The sequence below is a fragment of the Heterodontus francisci genome, chromosome 2, assembly GCF_036365525.1.
Source record: "Heterodontus francisci isolate sHetFra1 chromosome 2, sHetFra1.hap1, whole genome shotgun sequence".
NCBI classification, from domain to species: Eukaryota; Metazoa; Chordata; class Chondrichthyes; order Heterodontiformes; family Heterodontidae; genus Heterodontus; species Heterodontus francisci.
Genome location: NC_090372.1, coordinates 115,611,365 through 115,625,749, shown reverse-complemented (window position 1 = coordinate 115,625,749; position 14,385 = coordinate 115,611,365). Strand labels below are relative to the sequence as shown.

At 43.1% G+C, this 14,385-nt stretch overlaps 1 protein-coding gene across 1 annotated transcript in view; it reads left to right on the top strand.

Moving 5' to 3' along the window:
• The first annotated feature begins 13,756 nt into the window (after positions 1-13,756).
• LOC137379849 (electrogenic aspartate/glutamate antiporter SLC25A13, mitochondrial) overlaps positions 13,757-14,385 on the top strand; it is a 262,864-nt gene continuing 262,235 nt past the window's right edge. Inside the window, exon 1 of the mRNA XM_068051244.1 lies at positions 13,757-13,881. Coding sequence (XP_067907345.1) covers positions 13,772-13,881 — 110 coding nt within the window. The 5' untranslated portion in view covers positions 13,757-13,771. The remainder of the gene's footprint in view (positions 13,882-14,385) is intronic.

Genomic DNA, 14,385 nt, shown 5'->3' with positions numbered 1-14,385 from the left:
GATTTGAGCTGCTTCACTTGCAAATTACACATGACCTCTTGAAATACCCCCGACACAAAATTTGACCACTGGTCCGACTGAATTTCTTTTAGCAACCCATTTCAGAAAGACTGAATCAACCTTTCAATCACAACTTTCGCTGTGATGGTAAGAAGAAACTTGTGACCTGACTTAGTTGGTGGGTAACGGTCCAATACAATCCACAAGAACCCTACTAAATGGTTCATCAAATACAGGTATCGATATTAATGGGGCTGGCTTAATCGAAGGCTGTGGCTTCCCAATCATCTGACATGTGTGACATGTCTTACAGAAGTCGACTACATTCCCGTGCAGCTTTGGCCACTGAAAATGTATCATTACCCAAGCTTGAGTCTTCCACATACCCAAATGATCTGCAAGTGGAATCTCATGGACGATTCTCAATTTCACTGCAGTAGCAAGGGGGTGGCGCAATAATATGATGGAACACAGCCCAAACCTCATCAGGCCTTTGGGGATGTCTTAACATAATAGCACTCGGGGATTTTCTCAGCCTTTGTCTCAAAACAGTGTCTTGAGATATTTTATTTAAATTGGGCCTGCCTGTTGTGCCACAAAGAGGATCTGCCAAATAATTCAGCATCGCTACTCAAATTCCTGAAAAAGGTTTCAGCCAGCCAGACGTCCGGCTTGGTCCTTTATAACCACTGACTCTGTGTTATCTTGTTCAGCCCGATGAGTCTAGGGCCTAGTTGCTACACAACAACCTGGGAATATTTGGGGAAATTCTTCCTGCAAAACGTCAGTTTCAGCAATAAAAACGGAAAGTGATAGAAATACTCAGCAGGTCTGGCATCATCTGTGGAGAGAGAAACAGAGTTAACATTTCAGGTTCATTTTCAGCAACCTCAACTGGATTTTCTGAAACTACTGGAGACGCCAATACCTTATAGAGTCATAGTCATAGAGTTATACAGCACAGAAACATTTTTTTCCTCAAATCCCCTTTAAACCTCCTGCCCTTTACCTTAAGTCTATGCCCCCTGGCTATTGACCCCTCCTCTAAGGGAAAATGTTTCTTCCTATGTAACCTATCAATACCCCTCATAACCTTATCCCCAGCTAAGTCATTTCTGAGCTACAAACCCACCCCTTCAATATGCAAATCAGGGATGACTCCCACTGTTACAGGACTGTTGACTAAATCACATTGTAAATTAACTTCATACAATGGGCTGGGTAAATTGCCTCCCTCAATGACCTGCACTAGGAGTTTTGCATTAATTGAACTACTTGGAGAGAAATTCACATCCATTGCTACCATTAATGACTGGGTTGCCCTGTATCTCTAAGCAGAGCAATCGACTTGCCTGTCTCACCAGATGGATATGGGGACATCTTACTTTGCACATAAAATTTCTATAATCTTCAGGGACCTGATTTAATTCATCAGCGCATGGGCTAACCCCTCTGCTCGTTATTCAAAATTGCCAAGGCTTGTCAGCAGCGCCTCCTATTGGGGCATCCTTTAAGACAGGCTTTCGGGAAACCTACCACAGCTACCTGTTTACCTTTTAACTTCCAGCATTCTGATTTTATATGCTATCTTTTATTACAAAAATAACACTTTGGTCCTTTTGACTTGACCCTAGTCTCCTGATTATCTTTCTTACTACTCTGAGGATTGCCTGTATCCTCTCCTTTACCCTTTCTGTCACTAAAATCAGAGTTCTTTTCATTATCCAATTTCCGATCTGTCCAACTTCTCTAAAAATTTTCCAAACTGGGATCTGCTTTTGTGGGTCAGTTCATAATCATCTGTCATTCCTGCAGCATCCCTTACTTTGCCAACTTTATGCTCTTCCAGGTGAGACCTTATTCCTGATGGGGCACTATTTTTAAATTCTTCCGTTAGGACTACTTCCCTAAGGCTCTCAAAATCTTGCTCAATCTTCATTGACCTATACCACCAATCAAATACTATTTTCTTTTCTCTAGCAAATTCCATATATGTCTGACCCTGTTTTTTTTAATTCCTGAATTTTTATCTGTAAGCCTCTGGTACCAATTCATAGGCATTGAGAACAGCAATCTTTACTCTGTCATAGTCCCTTGAGTGTTCATCTGACAGAGATGAGTACACCTCCAAAGCTTTTCCTACTAAAACACTCTGTAGGAGCATTGGCCAAGATGATTTAAGTTACTCCAGATTCATGGCAAATTTCTCAAATGATACAAAGGACATTTCTACTACTCGTTCATTAAACTTAGATACCCAATTGTATATTCTTCTCCATATCTAAACTATGAAGAGTTTCCTCTGGGTTATACTCAGTTTTCACCCCTGATGCACACCCACCGGTTTTGAGCTTTTCCACTCTCACTTTGTAGTCTGATGCCAATTTTCACATATCTTTTTCTCTCTTCTTTTCTTTTTCTTCCCTTTCTCTTTTGAATTCAAATTTTCTTATTTCAAATTGTCGTCGTCTCTTTCTCTTTCCCTTTATTGTCTATCTTTTACCTGTCTTTTTTCCTTTCCTCTCTTGCTGTTTTCCTTTTCTTGCTCTTTCTCTTTCTAATCTCAGCTTCTCTGACTCAACTTTGCCTTGTTCCACTTGAGCACTAGTGGAAAATTCCTTTTCTTCCTCAAGCTTCAAGTGAGGAACCAACTCTTGGTCTATCTCCACTTTCTTAGCGCCTGATTTCACACTAACACCCACGAGAGCTGATTTAATGACCAAATCGACATTTTTCAACTGCTGCAATAAACTGAGTCAAATCTTTTCTCTTAACAAATTCTTGTACATTGATGGTACACATGTTGACTTCTCATTGAACCCAGTCAATGTAAATGTGAAATCGTGTTTGCTTAAACTGTGGGAAATGCCATCGAACCCTTTTACAGCTAATTGTGAACGATTCGAATCCCGCACAAACCTCCAATTTGTTACGACCTAAGTAGAGAACGCTAACTTTAAAACAAGAGATTTGAACTTCCCAGACTGCTTTCAAGAATTATACGTCAAAATTTCATGTTTTAAGACTTTTGCTCACTGCCACCTTCTCAAGGGCAGTTAGGGATGGGCAATAAATGCTAGCCTAGCCAACGACGCCCACTTCCCATGACCGAATAAAAAAACACTATAACAACTAATCTAAAAATAAACATTAACTAAACAGTAGTAGTATACTGCATTCGCTGCTCACAATGTGGTCTCCTCTATATTGGGGAGACCAAACGTAGACTGGGTGACAGCTTTGCGGAACACTTCACTCTGCTCAGTCCGCAAGCAGGACCCCGAGCTTCCGGTTGCTTGCCATTTCAACACTCCCCCCCCCCCCCCCCCCCCCCCCCCCTGCTCTCATGCTCACATCTCTGTCCTAGGATTGCTGCAGTGTTCCAGTGAACATCAACGCAAGCTCGAGGAACAGCATCTCATTTATCGATTAGGCACACTACAGCCTGCTGGACTGAACATCGAGTTCAATAATTTCAGAGCATGACGGGCCCCCCATTTTACTTTTATTTTTAGTTATTTTTTTTCTTTTTCCTTTTTTTTAATATATTTTTTGTGTTTATTTTATTTTATTTCATCTTAGTTTGTTCAGTTTGCTTACCAACTGGTTTTTCATGTTTGTCCTTGCGGTTATTCAATTTTCAGTCCGTTAACACCCTTTCTGTACTAATGCTTTGTCTTTCAACACACCATTAACATATCTTTGCTCCATGACCACCTGGTCAGCTATTCTGTGACCTTGTCCTATCTACACCTTCTCCTCTGTTATCTCTTGCCCCACCCCCACTTTACTTGCTTATAACCTTTTACATTTCTAATATTTGCCAGTTCTGAAGAAGGGTCACTGACCTGAAACGTTAACTCTGCTTCTCTCTCCACAGATGCTGCCAGACCTGCTGAGTGTTTCTAGCATTTCTTGTTTTTATTTCAGATTTCCAGCATCCGCAGTATTTTACTTTTAATTAACTAAACAGTACTTAGTAGGTAGCTAATGCACTTAAATTACAGAGAAAGATATTCCCCATTAACCTACTAACACTCTTGAAAACCCCACAGCACATTTATACGTTACACAGTGCTCCCACCGAGCAGGTATCCTTGCAGTTAAAAGTCCCAAACTCTTCCCAGCTGCAATGGGTTGGATCTCCCAGAGTCTTTCTCAAAGTCAACATCTTTCCTACTCACTTCCTCTGAGCACATTTGACTGGACTTCCGTTAATAAGGCAATCTTTGGTGACCCCAGTGCTCTTTTCTCTTCCACAAACCTCAACTTTTGAATCGGATTCAAATCTTAGCAGCCTTTTGCTGTATCGGTGATCTGAGAGCAGCTGTCTCCCCAGAAACAACCAACTGGCCCCTCTGTCTTTCTTTAGGCTGCCACTGGCTGCTGGTCTTCGTGTCTTTCTTTCAGCCTTCAGACTTTCGAAAACCTCTCATATATTTAGATCAAAAGTCAATAGTCGTTTGCCTTTAACAATTCTCAGAGCCCATAAATCTAACCATAGCAAAACCATCTGGGCCTTCCATTGTTTCCAGGTGTGAAAAGATTGTAACTCAAATTTGCTTTTTAGCACCCCTGGCCCCCTGTTTACAATCTGAGAGTCTGGGCGAATGAATCCCATTGTCCTTTAGGTGTCACAACCTTGCATCGTGCTTTCAAAAGGGTCTTTGATCTGGGTTCCTTGTTCTCATGGTAACCAAGTCCTCTGGGTTGGCTCTGGGCAGAATTTGTGAGGATAAAACTTGACACCAGTCATAATGGTAGAACAGAATAGATCAAAATTAGTTGGAGTCGAACAATGACCCAATAAGTTTAGCCTTCCCATTAGGTAAGCTAGTAGCTGGCCAATCAAGATAGAAGATGGTGGAAAAAGGATTCAGAATTTACAAGGCATGTTTTTGGGAAATGCCCCGAAGAAGCTGCTGTTGGAGTAGCAAGAAGATGGCAATTACTCTATTTTTCAGTGATGTTTAACTGTTGTAATACTTGTTTTATAAAAGTTCTGACTAGCGATCACATTTGATTAGCACAATAACAACTTGTATTTATATAGCACCTTCAATAGAATTAACCGTCCCAAGGCACTTCACAGGAGCACTATAAAACAGAATTTGACACCGAGTCACATCAGACGACGTTAGGGCAGATGGTCAAAAGCTTGACCAAAGAGGTAGATTTTAAGGAGCGTCTTAAAGGAGGAAAGACTTATGGAGGGAATGCCAGAGCTTAGGACCAAGGCACCTTAAGGCATGGCCACCAGTGGTGGAGCAATTAAAATCGGGGATGTCAGGAGGCCAGAATTAGATGAGCACAGATCCTTGGATGGTTGTAGGACGGAAGGAGATTATAGAGATAGGGAGGGGCGAGACCTTGGTGGGATTCGAAAACAAGAAAAAGAATTTGAAAATCGAGGTGTTGCTTGACCAGTAGATAAGTGGGCACACATGCTTCCAGCTGATTAAGACACCAGGTGGAAAAGATAGAATTCTTAGATTTTTTGGATGGTATTAAGTGATACTGGAGTGCATCATTTTGTTTCCCTTTGTGAAAATGAACTGATAATTACTGGGTTTATGTTCTTTGGAATATGATTTAGTGTTTTATAACTGCCTGTGAAGTACTTTGGGAGGGTTCACCTTGCAGAATTGGGGAGTGTTCTAAGTGAACGTTTTTCATTGCATCAATTAGTTTCAAATGTGAAATCTTTGAGAAATTTGGGAGTTTCTGTGGCTAATGTATTATTGTAGTGGGTTTATGTCCTTATCTATCGTAATATAATTACAGTCACCATTTGTGTCCTCTGGTAAACTGGATAATACATTTTCAGATCCAATAACTAATTTAGTCTGCTTACCAGTAGGCCAACTTAGTTTTTTTGTAGAACGTCCAGAGTAGTTACTGTATACCATTGCCCTATATTCATATAAATAATAGTAATTTCTTACCATGAATATTAATATTTATGCTGCATTAATCCCCAAAATTGAGATAGTGAACAGAATCTGAAAATTTGGAGTGGAATAAAATTACATTCAACATTTTGAACACTTGATTTAGTCTTTTAATTTTCATTTATTTAATGATACTATGCATATGCACACTTTCAGTACTGACAGGAGTCACTAAGTCTTTTCCTGTGTGGACAGGGCATTAAGACCCAACAACTTGTTTTTAAATAGTGCCTTTAATGTAATTAGATGCCTCAAGGCGCTTCACAAGCATGTTATAAAGCAAAATTTGGCCTCGAACCACATAAGGCGATGTTAGCGCAGGTGGCCAAAAGCTTGGTCAAAGAGGTAAGTTTTAAGGAGCATCTTAAAGGAGCAAAGAGAAGTTTAGGGGGGGAATTCCAGAGCTTAGGGCCTGGGCAACTGAAGGTATGGCCACCAGTGGTGGAGCAATTAAAATCTGGGATGGTTGAGAGGCCAGAATTGGATGAGCACAGATATCTGAAAGGGTTGTGGGGATAGAAGCGATTATGGAGATAGGGAGGGGTGAGGATATGAAAACAAGGATGACAGTTTTAAAATTGAGGCATTGCTTGACCAGGAGCCAGTGTAGGTCAGCGATCAAAGGGGTGATGGATAAATGAGACTTGATGCGAGTTAGGACACAGACAGCAGAGTTTTGGGTGACCTCAAGTTTACAGTTAAGACCCATAATGAGTAAGTGGCCATAATGAGTAAGTGTCCTGAATTGTCCAGGTAAGCCTGATTTAATTGGTTATAAAAACAGCGAAAGTCAAAGAACACCATTTGGAAATAGGACCTTCTCTTCATTATAACAGGTGAAAAGGATCAACTAAAATTATAGACCTTATAGTTTTAATAGAATCTTTTCACTTACACTGTGAATGCTGGGATGGCTATTCTTCCAAACATAATTTCTTTAACTGCAGTGCAAAATTAAGTAAAAATGCTGATTAAATATTATTACTGACAAATCATGCTGTGATAGATGACCAGGTATCCATTGAGCACTTGCCTAGCTATTGGAAAACAACTTGGCAAAAACATTAGGGTAATGGTACGTGCTTCTTACTCAAAAGACAAAGGGGGAAAGATTTGTCAAGGCCCGTTATTGGGCACAGTGATTGTGATGCGCGATTACCCTGCACCCTGTGCCATTAAGACAAGCAGCACACTTGCTGCGTGCTCAACAGGGTGCATGTGCATGCATGGCTAACACAACATACAGCTAGCCTGCACAACTTAAAGACAGCCTGCCCTTCTTAAAGGGGAGGTGCACTCAGGCAATAGCGCTAGTGGAACAGTCTCAGCAAGGCTTTGATGGAAAGAAGAAAACTGATAATGGAGCAATGGGTAAGAGAGAGGGCACCCAGGATCTCAGATGCAGTCCTGGAAGCCTTATTCCAAGGAAGTCAAGAGAAGGAGAAGGGTGTTGTTTCCTCAAGGGGTGGCCATTGTGGTACACCCTGTGAAGGAAGTGGGAGTAGGTGGCCAGGGAGCTCCTGGCTGCAGTGTTGGAAAAAGTTCAATGACTTCCCACAAGTGGCCAAGGTCAGTGAATGCATCTACAAATGACATCACCTACCCACCACATGCCCAACCTCTCATGCTGCTCAGTACACAGGCCCATCACTCACCCATTGGCGATCAGGACATGCCTAACATTCAGATGCTACACCTCACCCGCTCACAAATGCATATGCTGCCAGACTCTCACCCACCTCTCGCAGCTTCCACATTCTCCAGTTATTCAGCTTTGGCAGGCACATCAACCAAACACATCGCAACACACACTGACAGTCTTCTCTCTCTCTTGCAGGGCGAGGTTGCACATAACCGCGGGGGCCAGCGGGGGAACAGGCCACCTGCAACTTTTGAGCCCTTTGGAGTAGACGGTGTTCTTCATCAGGAAATTGGCAGTGACTGAGGTTGTTGCATCTGGCATCACTGTGCACATTCAGGATGATATGTTCCTGCCTTATGCACCTTCTCAAATCCCACTTCACCCTCATCCTGCTATCTGGCAAGAGGTGCAAGCTGCATTGGTGCGATCATGCCCCTCTTGTTTTCCACCCCCCATCTCCTACCCCCCATCACAACCCTCCCATTTCTGCATTTTTTCTTTCACCAGCCAGTGCAGCAGCATCATGAAGGTCGTCAGCAACGTCTGATGAAGAAACATTGTCACTTGATCTGAGACTCTCAGCCATCAGCTCAGATACTGGCACTGCACATATGTTAGAGGCTAGTGTAGTTTGGGATCAGCATGTGGTGAGTCACCAGGCACGAGTGAGCAGCAGCCAGTTGGGGGAAAGAATTGAACGTGTGCCAGCTCCCTGGGGTGGGGATGGGGGGTGGGTGGTTGACGAGCTCTGCTGCACAGGATTCAGATGATGACCTTGATGGGCCAGAGAGCCTGTTGTCACTGGCAAGGATGGAACAGTCTGGCTTCAACTTGGCACATGGCTCTGCATAGTGCTTGGATCCCATTCTTTCCAGTGTGGAAGTGGTGGACAACTCCATGACAGTACTTGCAGACCCAGCCATGATGCAGCTGGCGGCTGATATCTCAGCTTCCATTGCAGCATGGACAGAAGTCATGTAACATCTGACTGGAAGCTCAGACTGAGGTCCGGAGATCCACACTTGTTGCTATGCAAGTCCAGCCACAAGCAGGTTCAGACTGTTGCCTCATAGCTGCTCAAAGGGGCATTCAGGTTCTCATAGCAGTTCAGCAGTCTGCTCCTGCAGGTTACTCGGATTGCTGAGGCTCTGCCCTGTTGGAGTGGGAGTAGCAGTGGCTGTGTGGTACACAAACCTGCTCTTCTCTCAGGATGGCAGCATTCGTGCTCCCACCACTGCCACTCCGCTATCGCTGTTGCCTTTCAGACTGCTGCTGCCCATGCCGAGGTGGTGCAGTCTGAGTCAGGGCCTCATGACTCAACTGCTTGTGTATATCCTGCAAGGCGATCTGCAGTCTCTCGGACTGAAAGTCAGCAGCCATGCTGCAGCCACTGGGGTAGCACTGCTTAGGGGCACAAGGCCAGGCAAAGGCACTAAAGGAATGCACAATGGTGAATAGTTCAGTTTTGTTAGTCTTATCCGAAATGCTGTTGAAAAATGTTCTACTGGAATGGTTTTTTGGTAGTGACCTTTATATTTCAGGATTTTGGCCGGAGGATGCTATGTACATAGCAGCACAGCAGAGTGATGGAAAGGTGACTAATTGTGGAGCAACGGTGATGTGGGTATGAGGGTTCAGGGGAACTGGAGTCTGAGTAACTGCTCACAGACAGTCCGTCCTGAGCGAAGGAGTCCCGGATGCCTTCTCCTCTTTTTCCTCCTTCTATTGAGATGTCCTCCACAGGTGTGGTGGAAAGGGCTGTGCTGTCATGATTGTGAATTTTTAAGAGGACACAGCAAACCACCATGAATTTGGAGACATGCGCCAGTGAATACTGGAGGGCTCCCCCTAAGTGGTCTCGAGTAGTGAAACTGTTGTTTCAGGGCGCTGTTAGTTTGCTGCATGATGTTTCTGGTGGCAGCATGGCTCATATTGTCCACGCATGGTCGGATGGCAGAAGTGAGTCATGAGACCGGTGTAGAGCAGGGAGCCCTTGTTACCAAGCAACCAGTCTCTGGTTCGTCATGGTGGCCCAAAGATGGTAGTATGGTTTATTAGCACAGGATGAATGCGTCATGGGTGCTGCCAGAATAGTGAGCATTCACTGACCATAGGAACTGGGAACAGGAGTAGGCCATTCAACTCCTTGAGCCTATTCTGCCATTCAGTGAGATCATGGCTCAACTGTGATCTAATTCCGTATACCTGCCTTTGCCCTGTATCCCTTATTACCTTTGGATAACAACAACGTATCAATCTCTAATTTAAAATTTACAATTGATCTAGCAGCGATTGCCATTTGTGGAAAAGAACTCGAAACTTCTACCAATCTTTGCGCTTTTGACAAGGTCCCACATGGCAAAGTGGTCAGAAAAGTAAGAGCTCAGTGGCAGGAAGTAAAGGGTAATGGTCGACTGGTATTTTTGTGACTGGAAGGCTATTTCCAGTGTGGTTCTGCAAGGCTCAGTGCTTGGTCCCTTGCTGTTTCTGGTGTATATCAATGATGTGGACTTAAATGTAGGGGACATGATTAAGAAGTTTGCAGATGATACAACAATTGGTCATGTAGTTGATAGTGAGGAAGAGAGATGCAGACTGCGGGATGATATCAATGGACTGGTTAGCTGGGAAGAAAAGTGGCAATTGGAATTTGTTAAATTCCAGAAAGCTTGTTATGGAAGGATGATGTTAGAGCCCATCTTTACTCAGTCTCTCATTTATTGTACAGAGTAAAAGGAATACAGACACACAGCTTCTCACTCAGACCCTTCTCCTGTCTCAGTAAGTGTTCAAGTAAGACCCCAATTAACACCCTCCACCTGCATATAATCAAACAATTGATATACAGTTAACAGATTAACAGAACTCAGTCCGGAGAAGTGTCAGGTAATGTATTTGAGGAGGGCAAACAAGGCAAAGGAATACACAATAAATGGTAGGATTCTGAGATGTGTGGAGGAACAGAGGGAACTTGGAGTGCATGTCCACAGATCCCTAAAGGTAGCAGGGCAGGTAGATACTGGATGCTTTATTGGCCGAGGCCTAGAGTATAAGAGCAGCGAGGCTATGCTGGAACTGTATAGAACACTAATTGGACCACAGTGAGAGTACTGTTTACAGTTCTGATTACATTACAAGAAGAATGTGATTGCAGTAAAGAGGGTACAGAGGAGATTTACAAGGATGTTGCTAGGAATGGAGAATATTAGCTATGATGAAAGATTGGATAGGCTGGGGTTGTTACCTTTGGAAGATAAGCAGTTGAGGGGACATTTAATTGAAGTGCATAAATTATGAAGGGCCTAGATAGAGTGGAGAGGAAGGACCTATTTCCATTAGCAGAAAGGTCAATATAAGGGGGCATGGATTTAAAGTAATTGGTAGAGGGATTCGAGGGGAATTGAGTAACTTTTTTCACCCAGAGGGTGTTGGGTGTCTGGAACAGTGGTAGAGGCAGAAACCCTCATCGCATTTAAAAAAACACTTGGATGTGCACTTGAGGTGCAGTAACCAACAAGGCTGCAGACCAGGAGCTGAAAGGTGGGACTAGGCTGGATAACTTATTTTCGGCTGAATGGCCTCCTCCTGTGCCGTAAATTCTTCTACATTTCTTCTACATACTAAGTGTTCCCTAATTTCACCCCTAAAAGATCTGTCTCTAATATTTAGAATATGACCCCTAGTCCTGTACTCCCCAACCAGTGAAAATAGTTTCTCTCTAGCCACCTTATCTGTTTCCCTTAGTATCTTAAAAATTTCAACCCTATAACCTTCTAATTTCCAAGGAATACAGTCCAAGTTTGTGTAAAATCTCCTCGTAATTTAAACCTTGGAGTCCAGCTATCATTCTGGTAAACCTATACTGCACTCCCTCCAAGGTATATCCTTCTGAAGGTGTGGTGCCCAGAACTGTTCACAGTGCTCCTGGTCTAACCAGGGCTTTGTAAAGCTGAAGTATGACTTCTACCCCTTTGTATTCGAGTCCTCTAGATATAAAGGCCAGCATTCCGTTAGCCTTTTTGATTATTTTCTGTATCTGTTCATGGTATTTTAATCATCTATGTACCTGGACCCATATGTCTCTATGGGCCTCCACTGTTTCTAGCTTTTCACCATTTAGTAAGTACCCTGTTCTATCTGTTTTAGGTTCAAAGCGGATGACCTCACAGTCGCCTTTTTTGAAATCCATTTGCCCCAGTTTTGCCATTCACTTAATCTATCATTTATCTTTTTGTAATTTTCTGCTTTCATCGACACTGCTTAACCTGCTACCAATCTTTGCGTTGTCAGCAAATTCAAATATGTAGCTCTCTATCCCATCATCGAAGTCGTTAATAAATACGGTGAATAGCGGAGACCCCAACACAGATCCTTGCCTGCTGTCACAAGTCATATCCTGCCATTTAGACCACCTACCCATTATTCCTGCCAGTCAGCCAATTTCCTAACCAGGTCAATAATTTGCCTTCAATTCCATGAGTTTCAACTTTAGCTAGCACTTTCTTGCGAGGGAATTTATCTAATGCCTTCTGAAGTCCATATAAATAACATCCATAGACATTCCCCAGTCCACTACTTTAGTCACCTCTTCAAAAAATTCAATCAGGTTCATCAGGCATTAGGTTTGCACACCAACTGTATGTTCATGGAATGGTAACCCTTGCAGTTGCAGTGCATCTCCTCATTAACATGTGGGGTCCACAAAGCCTGTGCATGAATTCGATCCTCCTGCTTCTCCCTGGTAAGAGAGAAGACTCTGAAATCCCCTGTCTATCTGTACTGGGCTTCTGTCATCTCCCTGATGCAACGATGCATGGCAGACTGAAATGTTGGCAATGTCACCTGCTCCTGTCTGGAAGGTTCTGCTGGTGTGGATATGAAGGGCCATGGTAGTCATCACAGCCACTGGCAGTGCTGTCCACGCCATGCTGTTTGGCTGCAGGTCTGGTTGTAGGAGGTGATACAGTCTGGTGACTGCTTCCTTGGTGAAATGTAACCATCTCGGACACTGCTCCTGGCTGAGGTGGAGGTAGGAGAAGTGCTCTCTGAGGACTGTTGTTGGATATGGCCTCCTGTTGAGAGCCTACCTCCTCCTCCCTTTGCGCACAACTTTCGCTGTCAGCTGCCATATCGTGTTGCAGCGCAAGAGGGACTGCAACTGAAACCCCCATTCATGAAAACAGGCTTTGTCTTGACAGGCTTTCAGACTCCTCCGATCTCCTTGCCAGTGTCCAGCACCACTCCCTTGTGAATCCAAAAACGCTTAACACAGTACTTGCACTCACTCTGCCGCAGCAAAAGAAAGTCAAAAGCACTTTCCCCAGAAGTCCCATGATGATTCTTTTAAATAGCAGTAGGCATATTCAGCTTTGAGTGATTAAGAGAGGGTGAGGTCCGAAATGGTCCAGTAGACGCTGTTTGATGTCATGATGTGCCCACTCTGCTCGCTTCCGACTCCTTACAAATGTGGCACACTGTGCTGAAAGCAGTCCGGCCAATATTTTGCGGTTTATGGCCTCCATAGCCCTGGCACTAGTGGCGTTAAGGAGCTGAACTTTGCAACCATAATGTTATATCTTTACCTTTCTGTGCATCTTTTGCATTTTAATTTTTGTGAGCTCATTTTTAGATGTTCTTTAGTACTTCATTTTGAAATTTTTTTTTGCTGGTTTTATTTCCAGTTGTTTCATTTTAACTTCAATTCAGTTTCTCGAGGCTGTAAATACACATGCTCAAGATCCTGGTGTAAGTGCCAGGATCAGCCAGACAGGAATGTTCACCACTTCCTCTGCCAGACTATACACAGTTAGGGAAGCTTCCCAATTTAAAATTCCGGAGGGTGCCCATCAGTGCAGGTGGGATGCAAATTGCTGGCTAAGTCCAGGTGCCTAATAGTGGCTTCAAAAGTGGCTACTTTGTGTGATGCTGTTAATTTAAATAGATTTTATTTGTGAAATATACTAATTAGGAAATATTTGTATTTAGTTCTTTATTAATTCACTGTTGCGAAAAATATGTAAGGATTATATTGAAAAAACAGTGTTATGAAATTTGTGATGAGAATGATTTTGACAGTTAATGAAGCCCTTTGCCCTACGCTATATGCATTGTCATGCACTGATGAAACAATATTTGTACCTTTCAGTATGCAACTGTTGAGAAGAATGGAGAACGATACATGTCACCTGAAGACTTCGTCAGAAGATTTCTGAATTTACGTAATGGCATGGAAGCTCATCCCGAGACAGTGAAGTTGCTTGCAGGTGCAGTGAATCAATCAAAAACTGGGTAAGCGTATACCCACCACAGTGCTCCATTTAATATGTTCTGATATGTTCATGCCAATTTGGCAGACCTTTTATGAAAGGAACTGTAGACGTTTGCAGCACCGAATGAGCCCATTCAGCTGATCATGCTCTTTGCTCATGCTCCAAAACTAATCTCATTGCCTGGACCCTCTTGTTCCTTCCTCTGCTTCAAATATTCATTCAATTTTCCAGTGAAAATGCTATTTGTCTCTGCTGTAACCACTCTCAGTAATGCAGTATGTTCCCTTTGTCCATGTGCAAACCAAAGCTGATTCTATATTGCCAATTAATCCCACTTCCCTGCTGTTTCCCCATAAATCTAATTTTTTTCCGGCCAAGTATTTATTCAATTCTCTTTGAGAATTGAAGCTGCTTCCACCACCTATCAGACTTTGCATTCAAGATCACAACTCGCTGTGTAAAGAAAGCAAGTTTTCTCATGTTGTTTCTGGTTCTTTAGTCAATCACCTTATATCTGTGTCCT